The following is a 21,467-nucleotide window of genomic DNA, read 5'->3' on the forward strand; positions in this document are numbered from 1 at the left end:
TAAAAACTAAATTTCAAACAATCCCTAAAAATGCATATATACCCACAAGGAGAGGCTAATGAGAGTTGAAAGAGTGGAAATAGTAAAACTTAAAAAAGGTTAATTTCAAATGGGCGAAATGGGGTGTCTTTGGAGAAGACAGAGAGAACCTGCACATAATGATTTGAGACTTGGAGTACATAGAGGCAGAAAATAGCATGACATAATTAGCATTTGCTTGAGGTTACAATTTTAAAGTTACTTGAACCCAAAAAATGAGGGGGGGAACGAAAAGATTCCAGGCAAATGTTAGAGATAGATGCACACATTAATCAAAAAGCATGGCAGCATAAAGGAACCAAGTTGCTGAACTCTTATGGATCGAACTAGGACTGAAATGTCCATAAAGCTTGGTGAAGACTGTGATTGGCAAATATTAGAAAATTGCTATCTGAGCCGTCATTCCAGATGATGCTCGTTTTGAAGCATCCACCACCTATTGTTCCTCGTCTCCAACATGGGAACATCTGGAGAAAACCACACAATGCACGAAGTTCTATTGGCTTTACAAACAGTGTGGTATAGATACAATCTTAAGAGTTAATAAATACCAGCAAGAATTACAAAACTTGGAAGATTAGCCTTATCCGAATGCTAGAGAGAGAGTACTAAATTGATGAAGCTTGTGTTTGATGCCAACTTAATTCATTTAGTTTCCTGGTAAAAGTTTATCAATCACTATTAGTTTAATCATAATTTCACTCTAGATATGCCAAGCATATGAAAAAGCACCTTTCTGAAGGAAATTTTTAATAAGAATACCATTAAGTTGTAAACTTTGTGTGAATAATTATGAACGACGTGCTGGAAGAGGTTAAGCACTACATCTTTCCAGCTTCATCACAAGCCAACATGTTCCTTGTTGAATAGGGCAAGTCTAAGTTTATTCATACAAATAATTTGATGTCACTATTTTCAACTTTTGTTCATTTTGATCCTATAATTACATCTCTGGTTCATTTTGATCTTTAAAATGAACAAAAATTGAAAGTAAAAGAATCAAAATGAACGAAAGTACAGCAACCAAAATAGTATTTAAATCTATTTGAAACACCATCAGCCCAAACAACAAAATCTTGCTGAACAAAGGTATTGGGAGATAACATAAAATTAATGAAGACAATAATTTGGGAAAGAAAAGGTATTAAGACCTCATCAAGCCTATCAGTTTTGATGAGTTCACATAAAGACTGAACACGTCTAATACTTGGAAGGACTAGCTACATACGGTTAAGGAAAGGTGAAGGATCCAATGACTTAAGCATCACATTGCCGTTGACAAAGAAGTAAATGAAACAGTCAACTATCAAACTAATGATAATGAGAGCTCACCTCCTTCAGGATATATTGAGTTATAGTGCACTTCAGCCCAAAAGCTCAAGCAAATAACTGCAAGTTATACATCCAATTAGAAAATCCTTTCAGCAATAAGTGAGCATGAGGGAGAAAAAAAAGACTGGTTAAACATTATGATCTGTATATACTCAACATTTACACCGCTTTCGAGCCATAAGTCCCTCGACCTTTCCATATTTGAAAAGTTCAAAGCTAAGAATACTCTCTAAGTCAACATTTGGATTATTCAAATATTAAAATATAATACACATAACTTTCCTAAGTAGCTGGCTGAGAGGAATTTGGGCATGATCGACTGCTCTCAGTTGGGATACTGGTAAACACGTGATCTTAGCTGCACATTACTGACCAAACAATAAACCACCACTTAAAAGAACTTACAGCAACCAGTCGCTTCAGGTTCTAATAGTAAATTCCATACTCATTAACATCCATTCGCATGCATCTTATCAGAGTTTCTAAGGGGAAAATAGAGGGTCATTTGAAGTCACCCATTTTTTATGGATATTATGCGAAAGATTGTAACACTCAGCACGTTGCTAAGAGAGAAAATAATGCTCAGACGATGATAAATAAGCTTAGATCAATGAATAAAGGGGATGAAAATTCAGCTTTCTTACACAGAATTGATTCTATATGTCCTTTCAGGAGAGGGTGTTAGCTAGGTAAATGAGGGAGATACTGAAAGGAAAGCCTTTTCTTCCAGAAGTTAAGCTATTCATGAGATGACAGTGTTGCTAATAGAGAAAACTCGTGCCAGATGAATTCAAAAAGAAAGTGAATAAATCCCTCGTATCCCTAATGCCAAAGAAACTGTTCAGACTTGAAAGTGTGGGAATTTTATGAACGAATAGTAACCAAGAGCATACATGAAGCCTTTACTGCCCCAATGCCAAAGAGGATCTTTACATCAAATTTTTGAATATCAGGATAATCCATCTTTACAGCTGGCATCTACAAAAGCCATGCTAAAATTTTGATCAACATGTTGAAGATTTTCTGCCCACAACCATCATGGTGTGGTTATAGTAATTGACAGAATAATTGATTGCATTTTGAGGATGAATGATAGGCCCCTATTACATCAACATACATGAGAAAGTGCAAAAAGGGAAAATCTAGGGGTAGGGAATATCATATTCATATTAGGGAACATGGCTCATAATAATTGGGAACAGAATTGATGGCTGAGGAAAAAGTAGGTGAAAAGTGCATAGTGAGTTGCAAATCAAACGAGACCCTAGACCATATGTTTCTCCATTGTCCTTTTACTGGTAGTGGCTGGTTTTTTCTGATGAATATCTTCGGCTTTAGTGACTGCTTGCTGAAGTCTATTGAGGATTGGTTGGTGGAAGTCTTCTCGACATGTAACTGGTCCAAACAAGCTAACATTTTGTGGAACTGTTGGGCTCAGCCTTTACTATGGCTTATTTGGCTAGAAAGGAACCAAAGAGTCTTCGAAGATAAGTCTTCTTCTATTGAGTTTTTTTGTAAAAAATGTGCAGCTAACTTCCTTTTGGTGGAGTTATACCCATAGGAAATTGTTTGTAACTACAACCTTTCCACGGTTGTTAACAACTGGAAAGCTTTGTCAACATTTTGTATAAGACCTAGGATAGCACTCTACCATGTTAGCAAAGCAGTGCCTACCACCTCTGCATTGTGGTTTGAGTGAAAGGCTTCATGTGGTTTATATGCAACCTTTCTAGCACTGTGGAGCCACTTGCCAGTAGTTACACCACCCAAACCTAATGAAATGTTCTGGTTCAAATTTTCGGATGTGATGACCATCCACCACTTCAAGCTTTTCTTATTGGGCTCCAACCAATCTTCAAACAGGCTTAGACGGTGCCTATTTGATTATAGATACTACAATCTTGCAACAGTAGATGAGCAGGTGAATAATGAACCTCGGTAAAATCAATGGAGACTTAGTGACTAATCTTGAATCATTGGTTTATTACTCCTTCATGGCAGAGTATTCTAACTTTGTCAAAGAATTTTGAGCTGCATGATATTCATTCGAGCTATCTGCCTAAGAGGAATCAATACTAATATGTTTCCGTTGAAAAACCAATTGAGAGAAATTTCACCAAATTGGTGCTGCCTTTTTCAAGAGGGTGGTGATGAAGAGGATCATACTCACCCTTTGGTGTCTTTTCTCTACCTATCTTTAATATAAAATCCACCACATTTTTTGTTTCCAGATTGCTGTCCTAGAAGGAATAAAGAATATAACCTTCAACTTTGATTTACCAACAAGTTTAGAAGGAAGGCTAAGCACTTTTGTTTAAGGTATTTGTGCCATGCTTTGCATTCAGATTGAGAGAGTGACTAGAAGAGATTTCTAGTGACTGATAGGCAAAAGGATTGGACACGAGAACTTCTTGTTTTTTAATGCCTCTTCCTGGTGTTTGCGTTGCCTCTTTTTGCTTTGTTTTGTCCATGTTCTTCTACAGCTATTATATATTTGATAGATTATTGACAAATGAAAAGTCGTTTCCCATTTCTTTTGTACATTTCATTTATCAAAATGCATCATGCTTTTGACCCTTGCTTTCTAGCACCCCATATTGATGCAATTGTTTATTATAAAAGGAAAGAAAGCTTTCAGTTGAGATATCCAAGTCATTTTGTCACCACGACATTTTTCTCCACTAAAGGAATCACAAGTTAGGATATAAACTCCCTGTGGACATAGTGGCAGTGAGTCTTAGCTTCGAGTGACTTAAACCCCCTTGGTCCACCAACCTAGAATATTATAAGTTAAATCATGGTTGAAGCCATAAGTTTACTCTAATGAATTTCGATAAATTTAATCTTGTGTTAAAACGTCAACTCTCTCATTTGTAGGCATGAAAATTTGTCTAACACTAAATAAGCAATTATCAATATCAATTGGGTAAAAATAACATTACTAAAATTTGAACACAAACCTCATACTTCGATACCATGTTAAATCATTATTCACCAAAAAAATTTAAGCTAAAGAGTTACTGTAAGTTTAATCTTCTATGAATACTTCAACATTATATATTCTAAACTCCTGACTACAAAAGGTGTAGGGTCAACTAGCAATTGTGTATTTCATATAATCTACATTTGTACAGGGAGAGTTTATTAGAAGATGGTAACTCTACTTAGGAAATCTAATGTATTAAATATTCAATGAATTGCTGTTAACGATTAGAAAAAACGAAACAATATAAATTAGAATGTACCTCTTTTGGACCTTTCAATGTTAGGAAGAATCTCAATGTAGCAGGTATCTTTGAATGATGTAATCATGAAAATTTTAACACCATACTGCACCACAGTATAACCACTTATTAGGATTTGATGAACTAATTATTTACAATGCCGTCTTTCCAGAAAGGGTTGCAAGTACAAGGAACAGAACCCAAAGCAGTTATTAGTTATGCTTTCATTTAGTTGCTATGCATACAATATAGGCTGAATCATGATTTATAAAGTAGCCAACCAATCTTATCACGATAGCTTGTCGCCCATACATACCGTATCTGCAGCAGCCTGCAAAGTGACATGATCGCCCCATTCCCCACTCCTGTGATCAACCCAAAGAAATGCCAAGACCAAAGAGTCCAGTTAGCCATCTCCCCAATCAAACAATCAAAGAGAAGAAACAAATCGTGAAATGTGTCAGAAGGGTACTTGGACATTTTTTTCAGATAGTCAGTGTAGGCCATGGGAACATATCCTTCGTATATCTCTGGATATGACTTTAGCTGAGAGTTAAAATAGTTCATTATAACAAACTTCAACACTACAATAGAAATGGCCATAAAATTATAGGACAAAAGAAAAATTCAGAAGCAACATTTAAATATAAATACGCCAGACCTTGTTAACAACTTGCTCCCTCACAAATTTATGGTGCTCAGGAGTTCGATAAATTTGATCTGACAGAGCACGAAACTGGAAACAAAACAAAAATAAGGATGCATGTCTCAAAAGCTCGCGTAGAGCCCTCAAATGTAATTAAACAGGTATTGCAGTTAGCCGTAGGTAATTCAAATTACTAAGGGAAGAGCTAAAGCTAAAGATATCTAAAATCATGACAGAGTGATCATCATAAGTACCATAAATAAGACAAACATTTGCACCAGTGACTCCGTAGCAGACAGAGAGCTTAAGATGACAAAGTAGAACAAGCTAACCTGACAATTACCATCTCCTTGTACTTTCAACTCGATCAAATCATATAGCTGCAGTCTAAGGGGGGGAGGGGGCAGATTAGTTCGGCGCAATGGCACCAAATAGTAGCATGTTATATTCTTGCTAAGCTACGAAAAATAACTGTAGCTATTCGAAGTTAGAGATGAGCGTGTGTGAGAGTGAGATTGGGACAGGCAAGAAAAGGGGTATCAGACGAACATAGAAACACCACCTGTCCAATAGTCTTTGATGATCTAAAGCTTCTTCATCAACAGAAGGAATTTCTCCATTAATTTTTGGAATATGCTACAAAAACTCAAAATAAGTACTAAAAACATTTAGAATATTTAGTAGACCATTTTAGCAAGTAATCAGAAAATTAGAAGTCATAGTATAAACCATCCCAATCACCATATAGGTACATGCATTATCTCCAATTTCCTCTTTCAAATTATCAGTTCCACTATAACCATAGTTTAAGAGCCTCGGCCTAAGAGCTTTTGACGAGAGAACCCCTAAAAGTACAAATTTCAAAAAGAAAGGAGCAATGAAAAGGAAATAAAAAATTTGTGCGTACTTCAACTTGCAGCGACAGTAATTTAAACCACCAACTGCATCCTACCATTTATTAATTGTTAACAATAAAAAGGAGAATGCTAAACAAACAAAAAATTATTTCACACAAACAACATGAAAACATCAGATTTCAACAGAAGGGCTCAAGTTCAACAGATTAACATGAGAACCAGAAGAGATTTCCAGTAATTTGACCAATGAAAGGAAGAATCATCCCCAGAAATAAAATTAACGGGGAAATCAACCACTCTCAGCAGAAGACATATGCACACATGCAAAGCGTCTGATAGCACTCTAGTAAATATGAGTTCTCATTCAATGCATAACTTACAGGAATTGAGACCATCTGATTCAATCTTTTTCCCACTTCTCCATCAAGGGCATACTCATCAGTCAGCTCTAAAGAATATGACCAGTCATCCCCACTGTAGGATGTCTCGACAGGCATGGCACATGAACTATCATCTTCCTCTTCCAGATCATTATTATGCTCTGAAAAACACAATTAATTTTAAACATAGAAAATAGAAGCTAGGCATTGAGCCTCGAATGTGTTCTGCATTAAAATTTTAATTTTTGCCGCATACCAGAACCAAAGGTATTAATGGACAGACTAAACCAATCTTGTGGACACATGGAAAGTTGTACATTTTCTATCCCTTCATCAAAGGATACTGGCTCTGCCACTGCAAGCTGTGAGAGTTCTTGGAGAGTTTGAGCAATAAGCTCACTATTTTCTATGTTGCATATCTTGTCATAACTATCTGCATCAAAACATTGTCCTTGATAGTATTGTATCTCATCATGATCAACATTTCCGCAATACCCGTAATTAGAAAATGGATTGCCATCAAAGAGTTCAAGGCCCCATCGAACGACATCAGGATCTTGCTCGTGAGTAATCATCTCCAAATAAAAATTCCTAAATCAGGATGTACTGTTCCAATTACACAATCAAAACAAAATATTAAATAAGAGATACTTCTCCGACTAATTCCCTCCCTCCAATGAATCAATGAATGCAATTTTCCACTGTCAAGCACTTAGATTGTATTACCTGTAATGAGCACCCAAAAGTGTAAATGGAGATTTCTCTAATAGAAAGCAGATAAATACAAATTCATCCTTCGGTTTGTTGGAGCATACATTTTAAGGTGGCCTTTAACCTGCAGGAAGTCGTTGCTAATATTTCACGTCAACAGCAAATGAAATAACTAAAATCAAATCTACTAACACGATTGAGACTTGTTTATACATAGAACTAATACAAGTAACAAGCAGTTCGATTAATGAAGCGAGGTGAGAATGAGTCGGAAAACACAGGATCAAGCGGATGAATTATATTTCATTCGATGATTGGAAGATTGTGAATAATGCGTGAAAGACCAGTGACATTGTCTCCACCAATTCTAACGATCAATACGCTCAAAATATTCACAGAAACACAAAACATAGTTCGAGGATTACATTCTATAGCAGCTAGAAATAGATAAGTACTCCAGCACATTCATACATTGTTAGAATAACAGAGGATTGAAACAGTAAGCTCAAACTCACAGAAATTCGTCAGTAAGACAAAATTAACCGAAGAAAGGAAAATAATCCAAAAGATACTGAATCAAACTAATCAACGATCGAGAAGGACAAAGAATACGAATGAGAAACTAAAAAGGATGGCGATAAAAGAGAATAAAAGAAGTTAACACAATCACTGTATCGTATTCCGAACGAAATTATCCATGAATGGTCTTCAGCTGCTCCGATTTTAAGCTGAGAGTGAGTTCAAATGGATTGCGCAAGGAATGACATTACCGATAGCCCAACATTTTGGAAACAACCAAACAGTCTTGTAGAAGCCATCCGGCGGAAAGCGCGAAAAGTAGAGAAGCTTACCATTCGCGGGAATCGGGTATTGCAATCAGCAGTATGAGATACAGAAAAGAAAGCAGAGGAAAATGGACAGCATTGCGTATTCACCTTCGATTGGATCGAGATAGAACAAAGATGCTCCAAGTTCCATCGCTGCACAGAGAGAGTGTTTCGCGGAGTGGAATCCAAAAAAAAAAAAAAGAAATTATAAATATAATAATATATATATATATATATATATATATATGCCACGTAGATAAGAGTAGCAGTCAAAAGAGAGAGAAAAGACTGAATAGAACATCCACGTCCTTCAGCATCGTCATTATTTCTGTTTTATTCTTTTTAATTAATCCTATTATTAACGAATTACCACAATTTTTATTCATTTATGAAAAAAATTCCTAAAATTAATGTCGGGATTTTGGATAATTTTGAAAATGTAAATGATGGAAGAAAATAAAAATAAAATAAATATTATAAAATGAGAAATGAAATTGATATTTTTAAAGATTTATTAAAAGATAATAGAAAAATGTTATTTAGAGACATGAAATGCATTCCTCTCAGTATTTTTAACTGATTAATTGAAAATAGATGGTATTGTGTATATAAAAAATAAAAAATAAATAAATATTATAAAATTAAAAAAATAAAATAAAATTGATATTGTAAAATACTTTAGTGGTATTGGGTTTACCACCCCTCTAGAGATTTGTGGTTCCTAACCTAGTATGAGAGTCATACCCTTCACTTAGTCATGTCAATCGAATCCTAAGCGTTGAACAAAAAAATTGTGAACCACGAAAGTGTAGTCAAGAGTGACACAAGTGTGAAACAAATGGTGTACTTTGTTCGAAGACTTTAGAAAATGAGTAGAGTCTCGATTAAGAAAAGGCTATTCGAGAGATCTATAGATCTTAGGAAAGGTTCTTTGATGTACTTTGTTAGAGGAGAGGATTATTGGGAAGGAGTCACACATTGACTAATTAAGAATATGTTCATGAGTTTATAAGTAATAAATATGGTCTTTATTGGCATTGCTGCTACTCTTGTTCACAAACACCTCCTGCAACGGCTCGTGCAAGACCCTGAACGACTGCGCCCGACGATCCCAACGTTGGGAGCCACGTATGTTCCACCGGCGACGGATCTTCGCCACGACTCTCCAAAATGGTATGATATTGTCCACGAGTTCTCATGTCTTTGCTTTGGACTTTCCCAGAAGGCCTCATACCAAGGGAGATAGTATTCCTCACTTATAAACTCATGATCTTCCACTAAATTAACTAACGTGGGACTCACTCCCAATAATCCTCAACAAACTAAAACTCTATTGAACCACTTAAGTATTGTAATTGTTACGGGACGACTTGAATCCGATCGGCTTTGATCCCTAGGGGATCGTATTCAAGTCCGTGGCCTATCAAAGAATGAGTCCTCAAAGGTCGAGAGTACAACCTACCAAGTTCGGTCTTATAACTAAACCAATGTTTGTGTTCTTTCTCTCCTTACTTTTATTTTCACTAAATGTTGAGCATGAACATAAATCAATAAGTTTATCTGGTGCATGATTTAGTCATTTATAGGTGAAGTTATTAATCATTGTATCAGCTTTGAAGAGGAGAACTAAACATTTTTTATAAGTGTGTGGAAACTAAGCTCAAACGGGAAAGCCCAAAGAGATAACATCAGCTAGCTATGAGGTTGGGCTGTTACAAATGAAATTAGAGCCAGGGGCGGTGTGCTAGCGAGGACGCTGACCCCCAAAGGGATGGATTGTGAGATCTCACCTCGGTTGGAGAGTGGAACGAATCATTCATTGACAATACGTAACGGGTCAAAACAGACAATATCTACTAGCGATAGACTTGAACAGTTGCAATTTCTAGATAAGTTATTAGTCGTTGAACATTTTTAGGAGAAGAGTATATTTTTTCCTTTCAATATCATATTGACGTTTTATTAACAACAGAAACTTGAAAATCATTAATTATAAAGAAACTCTCCCCTCAAGTTATAGAGGCCACATTTGTAATTTGATCGGAGTAGATATATTTCACACGTCACCTGTAATTATTTATTTTCATTTTAAACTATGATTCCAAGGATCTAAATAAAAAAAATAAAAATAAAAACAAATAAAGACAAGACCGGCAAACAAGAAGAACCAAATGCATAGAATTCGATGACAAAATTCCCATCATGGGTCGAACTGCAAAATCTTAAAAGTTGAAGGACCAAACATAAAATTGGTCCCATTATATAAAGGCCAAGCCATCACTCACTTGGAAAAACCATCTCTTTTCTTAACATTAAAAGCTCAGCTCCCATGTCGAAATTGGCTTTGTTGGTTGCCCTTTTTGTTTGGGTTATGTCCCTTCCCAGCCCTTCCCGAGCTATCTCCTCATGCAATGGTCCATGTCAAACCCTAAACGATTGCAAAGGGCGGTTGATATGTATTAACGGCCAATGCAACGACGATCCCGACATTGGAACGCACGTTTGTTCGAGCGGCGGTGGGGGCGGAGGAGGAAAGTTCCCGCCATCTTCAAGCAACGGTTGCGAGGCAATTGGGAACTTGCATTGCAAGGGAAAATCATTCCCCCAATTCAAGTGTTCGCCTCGAGTGACTTCCTCGACTCGAGCCATCCTAACGAACAACGACTTTAGCCGAGGTGGCGACGGTGGGGGACCGTCGGAGTGTGATGGTAAGTTCCATCATAATTCTCAGCGAATTGTGGCGTTGTCCACAGGTTGGTATAATGGAGGGTCGAGATGTGGGAAGAAGATTAGAATTAGTGCTAGAAATGGAAGGTCGGTTTTGGCTAAGGTGGTCGACGAGTGTGATTCTATTAATGGATGTGACAAGGTGCATGCTCATCAGCCGCCGTGTCGGAACAATATTGTCGATGGCTCAAACGGAGTTTGGCATGCTTTGGGACTCGACATAGATGTCGGGGAAGAACCTGTCGTCTGGTCGGATGCTTAATTACAATAAAATGGTCGAAATAATGTAATAATGTTGTAGGATGAGCGTAAAGACATGGCTAGTCTTTGATCATCATCTCCGGTGACGAACTATTTTATCTTTTTCTATCGAACTTATCGTTGGTCTTGAACCAACTTAAGTAAGCTTGTTTAAGTTCGTTGTTTTCAATATAATTAAAGTTTCAGCTTAAATTGATATGATAGCTAACGAAAAACGCTATAATAGACTTTTTTATAGCTAAGAAATAATGGTAAGGAATATAACTTGAAGATAATTGACATTTACTCCTAATGATAAAAATTTAAACTTTATGTTAAATAAAATAAAGTAAAAACTTTAAAGTAGCGATTTCTTCTAATAATTTATCTCCCGATCCTATATTGGTTGGAGAGGGAACAGAGTTAAATAGCCCTCAAAATAGGGAGAAGATAGAATTTCTTAATTAATGGTCTGTAAAGGAGAATGAATCTTCAGTCTTTGGTTACAGTTCCATCAGGGAAAGAATAGAGAACAGACCGAGTGTTTGAGTTCAATCTGGTGGAGGAGAAAGAAGAAATCAATAGGTGAATGAGCTTTCCCTTGTAAAAGAGTGAAATGGCCTCAAAAATAGGGAGAGGTGACGGGTTGAGGTTTCATCTTCAGTTCAGTCTCTTTCCTTTAACATTACCTAAAAAATAGCCAAAAAAAGAGACAGAGGGGCGGAGCTCTGAGACCCATAGGGCGAAGGGGCGGAGCCACCCACGAATTATTCTTTATTAGGGTGTGAAAACTTCTCTTTAATAGACATGTTTTAAAATCGTGAGACTACCTGCAATACGTAATGGGTCAAAACGAACAATATTTGCTAGCGGTGAGCTTAGGCCGTTACAAATGGTATCGAGCCAGACACTGAACGGTGTACCAGCGAGGATGGTCTCCCAAGGGGTTGGATTATGAGATCTCACGTTCGTGAACAGGGGAACGAAGAATTCCTTATAGAGGTGTGGAAACCTTTTAAAACTATGAGACTGATGACGATACATAACGGGTCAGAGTGGACACTATATGTACTGTGAGGGTAAAAGCAAACAATAACTATACCGTGAGGCTGACTACAATACGTAACGAGTCAAAGTGGACAATATCTGCTAGCCGTGGACTTGGATTGTTATAAGGGTGTGGAAACTTTTTCAAAGCGAACAACATCTCCACCGTAAGGGTGGAGAGGGGAACGAAGAATTCCTTATAAGGGTGTGGAAACTTTTTCAAAGCGGACAACATCTGTACCGAGAGGGTTAAAGTGGATAATATCTACTAGTCGTGGACTTGGACTGTTACATAATCGATGGAACAACGATGGATTCTCGATCCCACCAAGTTTGATTAAAGAAATGAAAGTGAGACAAACAAAAAGCCAATGATTGATGATTGATGAGTATCAACATGACATGTATTACACGTCCATTATAATGGGCAGTTCTTAACATGATTATTCGTGGATCAGTATATTCCACGGCAATCGGCATGTTCACACAGACCTTTGAGGCCTTACAGAGTTGACAAGAATCCATGGGCGGCTGTAGGGTTATTATATAAACCCAAACAAACATCACTTGAAAAAACAAAACAAAACATCTCCTTTCTTCATGGGTAACTTGGGATTGTTGTCATCTCTTACTCTATTGCTTGTTTCTCTACCCCACCTCAATCGAGCCATCTCTTCTTGCAACGACCCATGTCGCACCCTAACCGATTGTGAAGGCCAATTGATTTGCATAAATGAGAAATGCTCGGACGATCCCAACCTCGACACTCGCATATGCTCACAGGTAAGAATATTTGCTTATAATAAAATGACAAATATGATATTTATGGTAAGTCGTGGCAGGAAGGAGGTGGTGGAGGTGGAGGAGGATGGGGTTTGGCATCTTCAAGCAAAGGGTGTCATTCTATTGGGAAATTGCACTGCAAGGGAAAGTCATTCCCTCAGTTCAAGTGTTCGCCGCCGGTGACATCCTCTACACGAGCCGTGCTTACAAATAACGACTTTACCAAAGGTGGGAGTGGAGGCGACCCATCGGAGTGCGACGGGCAGTTCCATGACAACTCGGACCCAATAGTGGCGCTGTCCACAGGTTGGTACAATGGGGGGTCGAGATGTGGGAACATGATCCAAATTACGGCTACAAATGGGCGGTCGGTGTTGGCTAAGGTGGTGGATGAGTGCGATTCTGTGAATGGATGCGACAAGGAGCATGCTCATCTGCCGCCATGCCACAACAATATTGTGGATGGCTCAGATGCTGTGTGGCACGCTTTGGGACTTGATATTAATGTCGGCGAAGAACCCGTCACTTGGTCCGATGCTTAAGCCGTGTGATCTTCCTTTAGTCATGAATAATGATCATCTCTTGTAACGCTTGCTTATAGCTTTTTTGTGCCAATAAAATTATAGCTTTTGGGCGTTTTATTAACAAATTTGTTAGACGAACACGACTCTTCACAATGCTATGATATTGTCCACTTTGAACATTTCTCATGCCTTCGCTTTGGGCTTCCCAAAAGGCTACATACCAATAGAGTTGCTGGCTCTAATACCACAAAGCCATGAGAGTTTATGCTCAAAGTCGACAATATTATACCATTGTGGAGAGTCGTGTTCGTCTAACATGGTATCAGAGTCATGCTCTAAACTTAGTCGTGCCATTGGTAAATTCTCAAATATCGAACAAAGAACTCCAAAAGAAAAGGAGCCAAGCCTCCTCGAAGGTAGTCAAAAATGACTAAGACTCCAAAGGAATCAAGCCTCGATTAAGGGGAGGCACACTTTGTTCGAAAGGAGGTGTTGGATGATGAAAGTCCCACATCGGCTAATTTAGGAAATGATCGTGGGTTTATAAGTGAGAAATACCAACTCGATTGGTATAAGACCTTTTAGGGAAGCACAAAGCAAAGTGCTTACACTAAGAGTGGACAATTTCAAACCATTATGGAGAGTCGTGGTCGTCTAACAAAATTAACTTAGGCTTATATTGCTTAATTTGTCTATATATTAATTTATAAGTTTCGAATATCATATATTAAAATTTGCTGAGTTAATAAAAATAATAATCATAAACCTCGTATTTTGTGAAATTTTCAATAACATCTTAAAATTTTAAAAATATTATTTACCATTAGAAAAAATTTATATTTATTTTAAAAAAATTAAAAAATACTCTTATAATTAACTTTTTTATTTTTTTAAAAAAATTTATATTTATTTTAAAAAAAAATTCAAAAATACTCTTATAATTAACTTTTTTATTTTTTAAAAAAATAAAAAATACTCTTAAGTTAGTATCATAAGAAATATCTATAAATTTTTTAAAATAATATTAACCTACGGTTAAACTTTATAATTTTTTTTTAAAATTTAAAAATACTCTGACAGTGAGTATTATATTTAAAAAATACCTATATATAACGATTTATATTTGTAATTTTTTAAAAAACTTATCGATATTTTTTTAACTTATTTAAGAAATTGTAAAATATTAGTGAGACGTTAAAAAAATTAATAATATTTTAAAGAAAAATATAAAATAAAGATAAATTTTTATTAATTTAATGCATAAAAAAAAAACTAGTTTTGGACTATTATGTTCATACAAACAATAAAACAGATTGGGGGCATCAAGTCATGTTGTAATTATTTTGATCCATAAAAGGGTATGGGCCACTGATTATTATAAACTCATAATTTCATTTCAATTTTAAAAGGGTTGTTCTTATTATGATTCTTTTTTAAAAAATGTTTTTACTATGTGAATCTTAACTATAATATTTTTTCCATCAATTTCGTGACCCCAAGATCCAATCTTCGGATATATCGGGCGTTAAAAAAATAAAATTTTTAAAAAATAAAATAAAATAGTCACTACTTACTCTCGTCTGTTCAATTCCCGCTTCCGCAAAATCCGAAATGGTTCGCCGGCGGCATTGGATCCAGCCGGCATTGAAGCCCAGGTACACACCGTTGTTCTTCTGTTCTTGAATCGCTTAGTTTGAGTTTAGGGCAGAAATTGATATGAATCATGAGAGCCGGGTCGGTTTCTAGGGTTTTGACGATTTTGATGATTTTTATATGTTTTCCTTTGTTGTTGATTTTCTGAGATTTGCGATGTCTTTGTGGGTGAATTTGAATGTAGTTTTCACCATTTCTGGTGAAACGCCCAAATTTCTGAACTATTTTGGATTGATGAGCTCCTCCTGTTCATTTTAATTTGAAATTGGGGAGGGTAGATCGCGTTCTAAGGAATTCTCCACTGTATATACTACCGCTTTGATCTTCACAAAAATGAAAAGAAATTTCAGTGTTGATTCCTTTTGGATCTTTCATAATGGACCGACCGAAAAATGGGGTTGCGTGGGAGAGTAGCGAGGGATTCAAGATTGTTTCAATGTGTTCGCAAATGGTATGATGTTGTTGATATCAAGAACATATGATTTCCAAGTAGGTATGATATTGTCCATCCTCCACTCAAACAAAATACACTATAGAGCCCCTCCCTCGAGATCCACATATCCTTCGAATAGTCTCCCCTTAATCGAGGTCCGACTTCTTCTCTAGAGCACTGGAACAAAATACACATGATTATGACTAAGTCAATGACATGTCTCTGATACCATATTAGAAACTACGAACTCCACGATGGTATGATATTGTCCACTTTGAGCATAATCTTTCGTACATTGTATTTTCTTTCTTCAAAAGATCTCATACCAATGAATGTATTCTTTAGTTGTAACATTGTATTTTCTTTGTTCAAAAGATCTCATACCAATGAATGTATTCTTTAGTTGTAACATTGTATTTTCTTTCTTCAAAAGGTCTCATACCAATGAATGTATTCTTTAGTTATAAACTCATGATCGTCATCTCATACCAATGAATGTATTCTTTAGTTATAAACTCATGATCGTCATCTCATACCAATGAATGTATTCTTTAGTTATAAACTCATGATCGTCATCTCATACCAATGAATGTATTCTTTAGTTATAAACTCATGATCGTCCTTAATTAGCGGGACTTCTCTCCCAACTATAACTATCTAATTTTTTTTCCATTTTTTTTTTTTTTTGTAACTCCTAATTGGACTTCTGTCTGTGGTGGGCTTAATCTGGCCCTAAGTGAAATCTTACCTCGATTAGAGAGGAGAACAGGAGAACGAAACATTACTTATAAGGTATGAAAATTTCTCTTTACGAGACTTGTTTTAAAACATCTGTTAACGATGGGTTTGGACTGCTATACCAACAATCCTCAACTATTTTTACTCTATCTCCCTTTCATTTTAACCCATTGGATGATTGATGAGAGAGCTCTATACTTGGAAACTGTAGCAGCAATGGTCCAAACAACTAACAATATGCATATCATAAGCCCAAAACATTCATCACATTCTTTAGGGAATCATACAGTAGAAAGAGACGAGAAATAATGGGATTTGACAAAAGCTGAAGGCAGTCAATTGATAAGAACAAGGCATGAAGATGATAATAATACACACAAAACAGTTCTTAATTTACAGGAAGAGGAGTCCCATCCCAACGCTCAAGGCATTCAAGCAGAGGATCAATGATCTTCCCCTCACAAATTGCAGTAAAAACCTTGTCAAATTCTTCCCCTGGTGACCTAACCTTTTCCCCTGTCAACAGCACCGTTCCCAGTTCTTCTCTAACAAATCTATAAAGTGGGTATGATCTACAATCCTTGATCTTGTTAGGAATCGTCGCTTTCCCTTTAGCAATGGCTAATCTTCCACTTTCTACTTCTTTAGGCAAATGGGTTTTCAGTTCCTCCTCGAAAGCTCCAATCTTTAAGAAGATTGAAGCGTTTGTGTTCTTCAGATCATCATCATTGTTCAATGCATGTTCTACAAAAACTTGCCTTAGCTTCTGCATTAATGGATATGTCATACTGCAGGGGTCGTCAATGTAAGCATAAACATGTTCTCTGTCGATGACTTTGAGCAAATCCTTCTCGCAGAATCGTGAAGGATGAAGCTCTCCGTTTACTCCAATGGTTAATACCTTCTTAGCCACTTGACTCACAGTGTTCTTCACTGTGTTCTTCAGATTCTCCTCTATGTGTCTCAAATCTATGGCTTGGCAGAGTGCCACTAGGAATGTCGTGCTCATTAGCTTCAAGATATCTATTGCCTCAGCTGTTTTTCTCGAAGAGATTAGTCCTAATGAGTTTACATCTTGATTGTGTTGCTCTGCGCTTTGAACATGATTGGTGACAGGATTCGCCAAGAATTGTAGCTCCGAGCAGTAGGAAGCCATGGCGATTTCAGCTCCTTTGAATCCATAATCCAAGCTTGGATTACTTCCTCCTGAGAGATTTGAAGGTAACCCATTATTGTAGAAATCATTCACAAGCTCGGAGAATTGAGCAAACAAAAGCTTCCCAATTGAGGCAAGAGCTAATCTAGTATTGTCCATGGATACTCCAATTGGAGTTCCTTGAAAATTGCCTCCATGTATAGCTTTGTTCCTCGAAACATCGATCAATGGATTGTCATTCACTGAGTTGATCTCTCTCTCGATCGATTTCGTCGAATGTCGAATCACTTCGATTTGAGGGCCTAACCATTGAGGTGATGTTCGTAGAGCATAACGGTCTTGTTTTGGCTTTTGAAGTGGGTCTAGTTCATGTAATTTCTTAGCGTCTTTAACGAAAGCACTCCCTTCCAAAATATGCTCCATAATGGCAGCTGCCTCGATTTGGCCTGGATGGTGCTTCAATTTATGAGTCAAATGGTCGGTAAACTCCGGCTTCCCCTGCATTACTTCAGCAAAAATGGCTGATACCACTTCAGACAAAAGAGCCAATAAATTGGCTTCAAACAGAACCATAGCCGCTAAACCAGACCCAACGCCCGTGCCATTCACAAGTGCAAGACCCTCCTTAGGCTGCAACTCGAAGAACCCACCGCCGATGCCGGCAAGTTTAAAGGCTGCTCCAGCGTCAACCACCTGACCGGCTGGGCCGACAGCCTTGGCATTGGGTCGGCCAGTCAAGAGACCAGCGATGTAGGAAAAGGGTACCAAATCACCAGAGGCCGTGATGGTGCCACGCAGGGGAAGGCAAGGTGTCACGTTGTGGTTGAGAAGCTTTGTTATGGACTCCAAAATCTCAAATCTGATGCCGGAATAGCCTTGGAGAAGGGTGTTGATTCTGACCAACATGGCGGCTCTTGTGGCCGTGTGCGGCAGCGTGTGGCTCGTCTCCGTTCCATTCCCGAATACTCCGGCGTTCAAAAACCTGATTCAAATACAACCATTTCACAATTCAAGGAAAAAAAAAAAAAACACACAAAAATATAATCTTTAATCCAATTAAATGATTCTAAATAAATTTTTATTTTTATTTATAATTAGTTTTTACCTTCATTCTTTTACCCACGTGCTATGTAATTTCAATTTGATTTTGATTTAATTATTTTATAAATGGATCAAAATTAAAATTGGATCTTCAATTTATGCTTCAGAATTTGACAACAAACAGATTTCACTTAAAATAAAAGGAAGGTAGTCAGTCAGCTATAATAAATGCATTTATGACATTAATAATCCATCCAAAAGTCAGTAAACTCAGCAATAAATAAATAACTATAAAATGTTAAAAAAAAGAATACGAATTATTTAATTACTCACAATATTTACCCTCCCGCGTCCAGTAAAAACTACTTTCTACTGTGGTTAATTCTCGGTAGTAGTTTAATTTACATCGTGACAATCTTATTATATAAATTCTCGAAATTCAACAAATATAAATATAATTTAATAAAATAATTAATTAATTAGGCAAAAGTACCTAATAAGTTCCTTCTGCAACGCAGCGCCTTGGTTGGTCCTACGGTGAGAGGTAGCACCGAACCCAGTAGTGACGCCGTAGCTATCAGTTCCTTTCTTCATGCTGTCCATCACCCAATCACTGCTAGCCTTAACTCCTTCTCTCGCCGATTCGTTCAGTTCCACTCGCACTCCGCCGTCGTGCAAGGCAACTGCCGCCACCTGTCCAATTGTCAGGCTCTCTCCACCGAGCCGGACCACCGCCCGTCGGTACTCCTCCACCATTCTCTTCACCTCATCAACATGGCTTCCTTTGAGCCCCTCCGCTGCTGCCCCCCAGTATAATGGATCCTTCAGGCAAAGCCCATCCACTGAGACGTGGCCATTGGTGTAGCCGGTGGGTTCCATTACGAAGGTTGGAGAAGGGGGTTGGGTTGGGAAACTAGAGCGGTGGGCTAGCTTTCCCTGAGGGGGAAGGGGAAGAGGTTGTGAAATTCTTAAATAGAGACACAAAGCAAATGGTGTGTGTGTGTAAAACGCCATGGGTTGGAGGATTACAAGAAGGGGTTAGTTGGAGGAATTTTGTGGCCGTTGGATTCTTTTTTGTTCCTTTTCACGCTTGTGATTTTGACGCGTGGCAATTATAAGGGGTCACATGATTAAGTTGCCAGAGATGTGGGGGGTTGGTGGAGTGTATGGTGCACGGTCGAACACATATTTTAAATGACCATTTCACCCCTCTCTTTATCCTAAATTACTCCTATACCAACTACCCCTTCTAAAATATAAACAATGCTCCATTAAATTATTAAATTCAAGATTAATTGTCTCAAATTAAAATAAAAAACAAAAAACAAATTGCTCTAAAATTGAAGCTCGAGTTGACTGTCCAAATTCACGTCATCTACGCGAGCTTTTAATTTTTTAAATTTAAAAGTAATCACGTAAATTCACAAAATTCTTCTGACTCATAAATCTCTAATTTTTACTGCGACGTGGATAGTATTTTTTGGGTGGCACTATGAAACAAAAAAAATAGTCAATATAAAAAGATAAAATTTCTAAAATGCCCAACAAAAAAGAAAAATAAAATAAAAAGAAAAGAAAGGGAAGGGCATGTTTGGAATTTCACACTATACACCCACCTTTCATTTATATTAATAATGTTTATAATGAACAAAGTTATTTAATATCCCAACTTTTTTATTAAAAAAAAAAGGAATGTATATAAAATGAAACTTTATGTTGTAGTAGGTAGGTTGGACGTTGGAGATCATCTAATCTTCTTTACAAATCTTAATTTATTGATTGGATTTCACAATATTTCTCCACCTAACCCAACAATACTATAAACTACAATTAAAATAATATTATTATTTTACTCACGATTTTATTAAAGTATTTTTTAAATGTTAATTTTATTAAACATGATAAATAATTATTTTTATTATCATTAATGAAACGCTATTTTGTAGAATATTAATTATTAAACATTATTTATAAAAAAAAAAACAACAATTACTTAACGTTTGAATGGAAAGTTGAAAATGGTAGGATTTGTCGAATACGACTCTCCACAATAGTATGATATTGTCCACTTTGAGCATAAGTTCTCATTCCCCAAATGTCTCATACAAATTGAGAGAGTATTATTTGATTATATACTCATGATCACTCTCTAAATTAGTCGATGTGGGACTTTTATCATCCAGCAAGAACTAAACCTTACTTAAAAGGGTGTGAAAATCTCTGCCCAATAGATGCATTTTAAAAACCTTGAGCGAGAGCCGTTGAAGATAAAGTTTAGTGAGGATAGTATTATTTATTTATGAGAAGATAGAGAATTCAATGCACCTTCCCAACTAAATTACACATTTTATTTAATTACGTACGCACGAATACGAAACATTTCCTGTACAAATATAGAAACCTCACCTTAAGTGACGTTTTCTTACGTAACCTATTATATTTTATATACGGCGCAGTAGGAGAAAAAGACGAAGGCAGCACGTGGCCCATGTTTCCGCCCGTGAATTTAGTTGAAATTAAGTATATCAACGAAAAATAACAAAGCTACGGTGGCAGGTGGGCCCAATTTTATAACCCTCATGTATATTATTTTTTAATTTGGGCCAATCCACTAAGAAATTATAGGCCCATAATTTGGGCCCATCGTCGTTATACATCTAGTGGGCCTCCGGTGCAGCCCAAACCCATTTCAAATCCATCTTAAAAAGGCCCGTAACCCGTAATATTTTAGGCCCATTTCATAATCACTTCGTTTTTTATTTTCTTAATTTTTTAATTTATTATATCTTCAAGAATTATTTTAATAGCTTTCATATTTAAATATAAAGTTGAAATTTCCTTTGGGAAGACTATTTCCTTATTTGGAATAAGACTTGCCAATATTCAATAATATATATTAATATAATATTTGGTTGTTTTCAATAATGAGGATATATCTTTTTTTAAATAAAATAAAATAATATTAAATCATTTGAGTCATCGTAACATATCATGAAAACTTCAAATAATCAATGATTTTAATTATATAGTTACGTACTTTAGTGTATAATCAAATATTATACAAATAATTTTGTTGAATATAAGATTTTAGATATTATATAATAACTGC

The 21,467-nt window shown here is 36.5% G+C and overlaps 3 protein-coding genes, 1 long non-coding RNA gene and 1 pseudogene across 6 annotated transcripts; 3 read left to right on the forward strand and 2 right to left on the reverse strand.

Annotated features, from left to right (window-relative positions):
* Positions 1–180: 180 nt before the first annotated feature.
* Positions 181–8,223, reverse strand: LOC111777215 (OVARIAN TUMOR DOMAIN-containing deubiquitinating enzyme 12). Of its 3 annotated transcripts, XM_023656697.2 has the most exons (12): positions 8,125–8,223; positions 7,205–7,313; positions 6,735–7,084; positions 6,479–6,639; positions 5,804–5,877; positions 5,574–5,628; positions 5,257–5,331; positions 5,068–5,141; positions 4,912–4,960; positions 4,617–4,701; positions 1,372–1,428; positions 181–506 (listed from the first exon to the last, which is right to left on the reverse strand). In XM_023656697.2, the coding sequence occupies exons 3-12, from the start codon at positions 7,051–7,053 to the stop codon at positions 439–441; spliced, it is 1,017 nt and encodes a 338-aa protein (XP_023512465.2). In that variant the 5' UTR covers positions 7,054–7,084; positions 7,205–7,313; positions 8,125–8,223; the 3' UTR covers positions 181–438. The 3 variants fall into 3 exon arrangements, with proteins under 3 accessions (XP_023512465.2, XP_086974882.1, XP_023512468.2); XM_087118756.1 differs by lacking the exon at positions 1,372–1,428; XM_023656700.2 differs by lacking the exons at positions 181–506; positions 1,372–1,428 and adding an exon at positions 1,488–1,739.
* A 2,122-nt stretch (positions 8,224–10,345) lies between these two features.
* On the forward strand, positions 10,346–11,005 carry LOC111777487 (kiwellin pseudogene; annotated as a pseudogene).
* A 1,622-nt stretch (positions 11,006–12,627) lies between these two features.
* Positions 12,628–13,355, forward strand: LOC111777488 (kiwellin-like). The gene is made up of 2 exons (XM_023657116.2): positions 12,628–12,813; positions 12,873–13,355. Exons 1-2 carry the CDS (start codon positions 12,631–12,633, stop codon positions 13,353–13,355), a joined length of 666 nt encoding a protein of 221 aa, XP_023512884.2. The 5' UTR covers positions 12,628–12,630.
* A 1,339-nt stretch (positions 13,356–14,694) lies between these two features.
* On the forward strand, positions 14,695–18,356 carry LOC147789101 (uncharacterized). The gene is made up of 2 exons (XR_015412118.1): positions 14,695–14,992; positions 15,175–18,356. It is a non-coding gene; the product is annotated as an uncharacterized LOC147789101 (long non-coding RNA).
* Positions 16,379–19,331, reverse strand: LOC111777486 (phenylalanine ammonia-lyase 1). The gene is made up of 2 exons (XM_023657114.2): positions 18,852–19,331; positions 16,379–18,299 (listed from the first exon to the last, which is right to left on the reverse strand). Exons 1-2 carry the CDS (start codon positions 19,235–19,237, stop codon positions 16,550–16,552), a joined length of 2,136 nt encoding a protein of 711 aa, XP_023512882.2. The 5' UTR covers positions 19,238–19,331; the 3' UTR covers positions 16,379–16,549.
* Between the last annotated feature and the right edge of the window lie 2,136 nt (positions 19,332–21,467).

This window comes from Cucurbita pepo, chromosome 16 (assembly GCF_057944985.1).
Source record: "Cucurbita pepo subsp. pepo isolate OVF chromosome 16, ASM5794498v1, whole genome shotgun sequence".
Taxonomy (NCBI): domain Eukaryota; kingdom Viridiplantae; phylum Streptophyta; class Magnoliopsida; order Cucurbitales; family Cucurbitaceae; genus Cucurbita; species Cucurbita pepo.

Excerpts from the sequence above, each read along its gene's own strand:
- LOC111777215 (XM_023656697.2), bottom strand. The coding sequence starts at position 7,053 with ATGATTACTCACGAGCAAGATCCTGATGTCGTTCGATGGGGCCTTGAA. Across the intron at positions 6,640-6,734 it reads CATTAATACCTTTGGTTCTG|AGCATAATAATGATCTGGAA; the intron begins GTATGCGGCAAA and ends TGTGTTTTTCAG. Across the intron at positions 5,332-5,573 it reads AAGGAGATGGTAATTGTCAG|TTTCGTGCTCTGTCAGATCA; the intron begins GTTAGCTTGTTC and ends TTTTGTTTCCAG.
- LOC111777486 (XM_023657114.2), bottom strand. The coding sequence starts at position 19,237 with ATGGAACCCACCGGCTACACCAATGGCCACGTCTCAGTGGATGGGCTT. Across the intron at positions 18,300-18,851 it reads TTGCAGAAGGAACTTATTAG|GTTTTTGAACGCCGGAGTAT; the intron begins GTACTTTTGCCT and ends TATTTGAATCAG.
- LOC111777488 (XM_023657116.2), top strand. The coding sequence starts at position 12,631 with ATGGGTAACTTGGGATTGTTGTCATCTCTTACTCTATTGCTTGTTTCT. Across the intron at positions 12,814-12,872 it reads ACACTCGCATATGCTCACAG|GAAGGAGGTGGTGGAGGTGG; the intron begins GTAAGAATATTT and ends AAGTCGTGGCAG.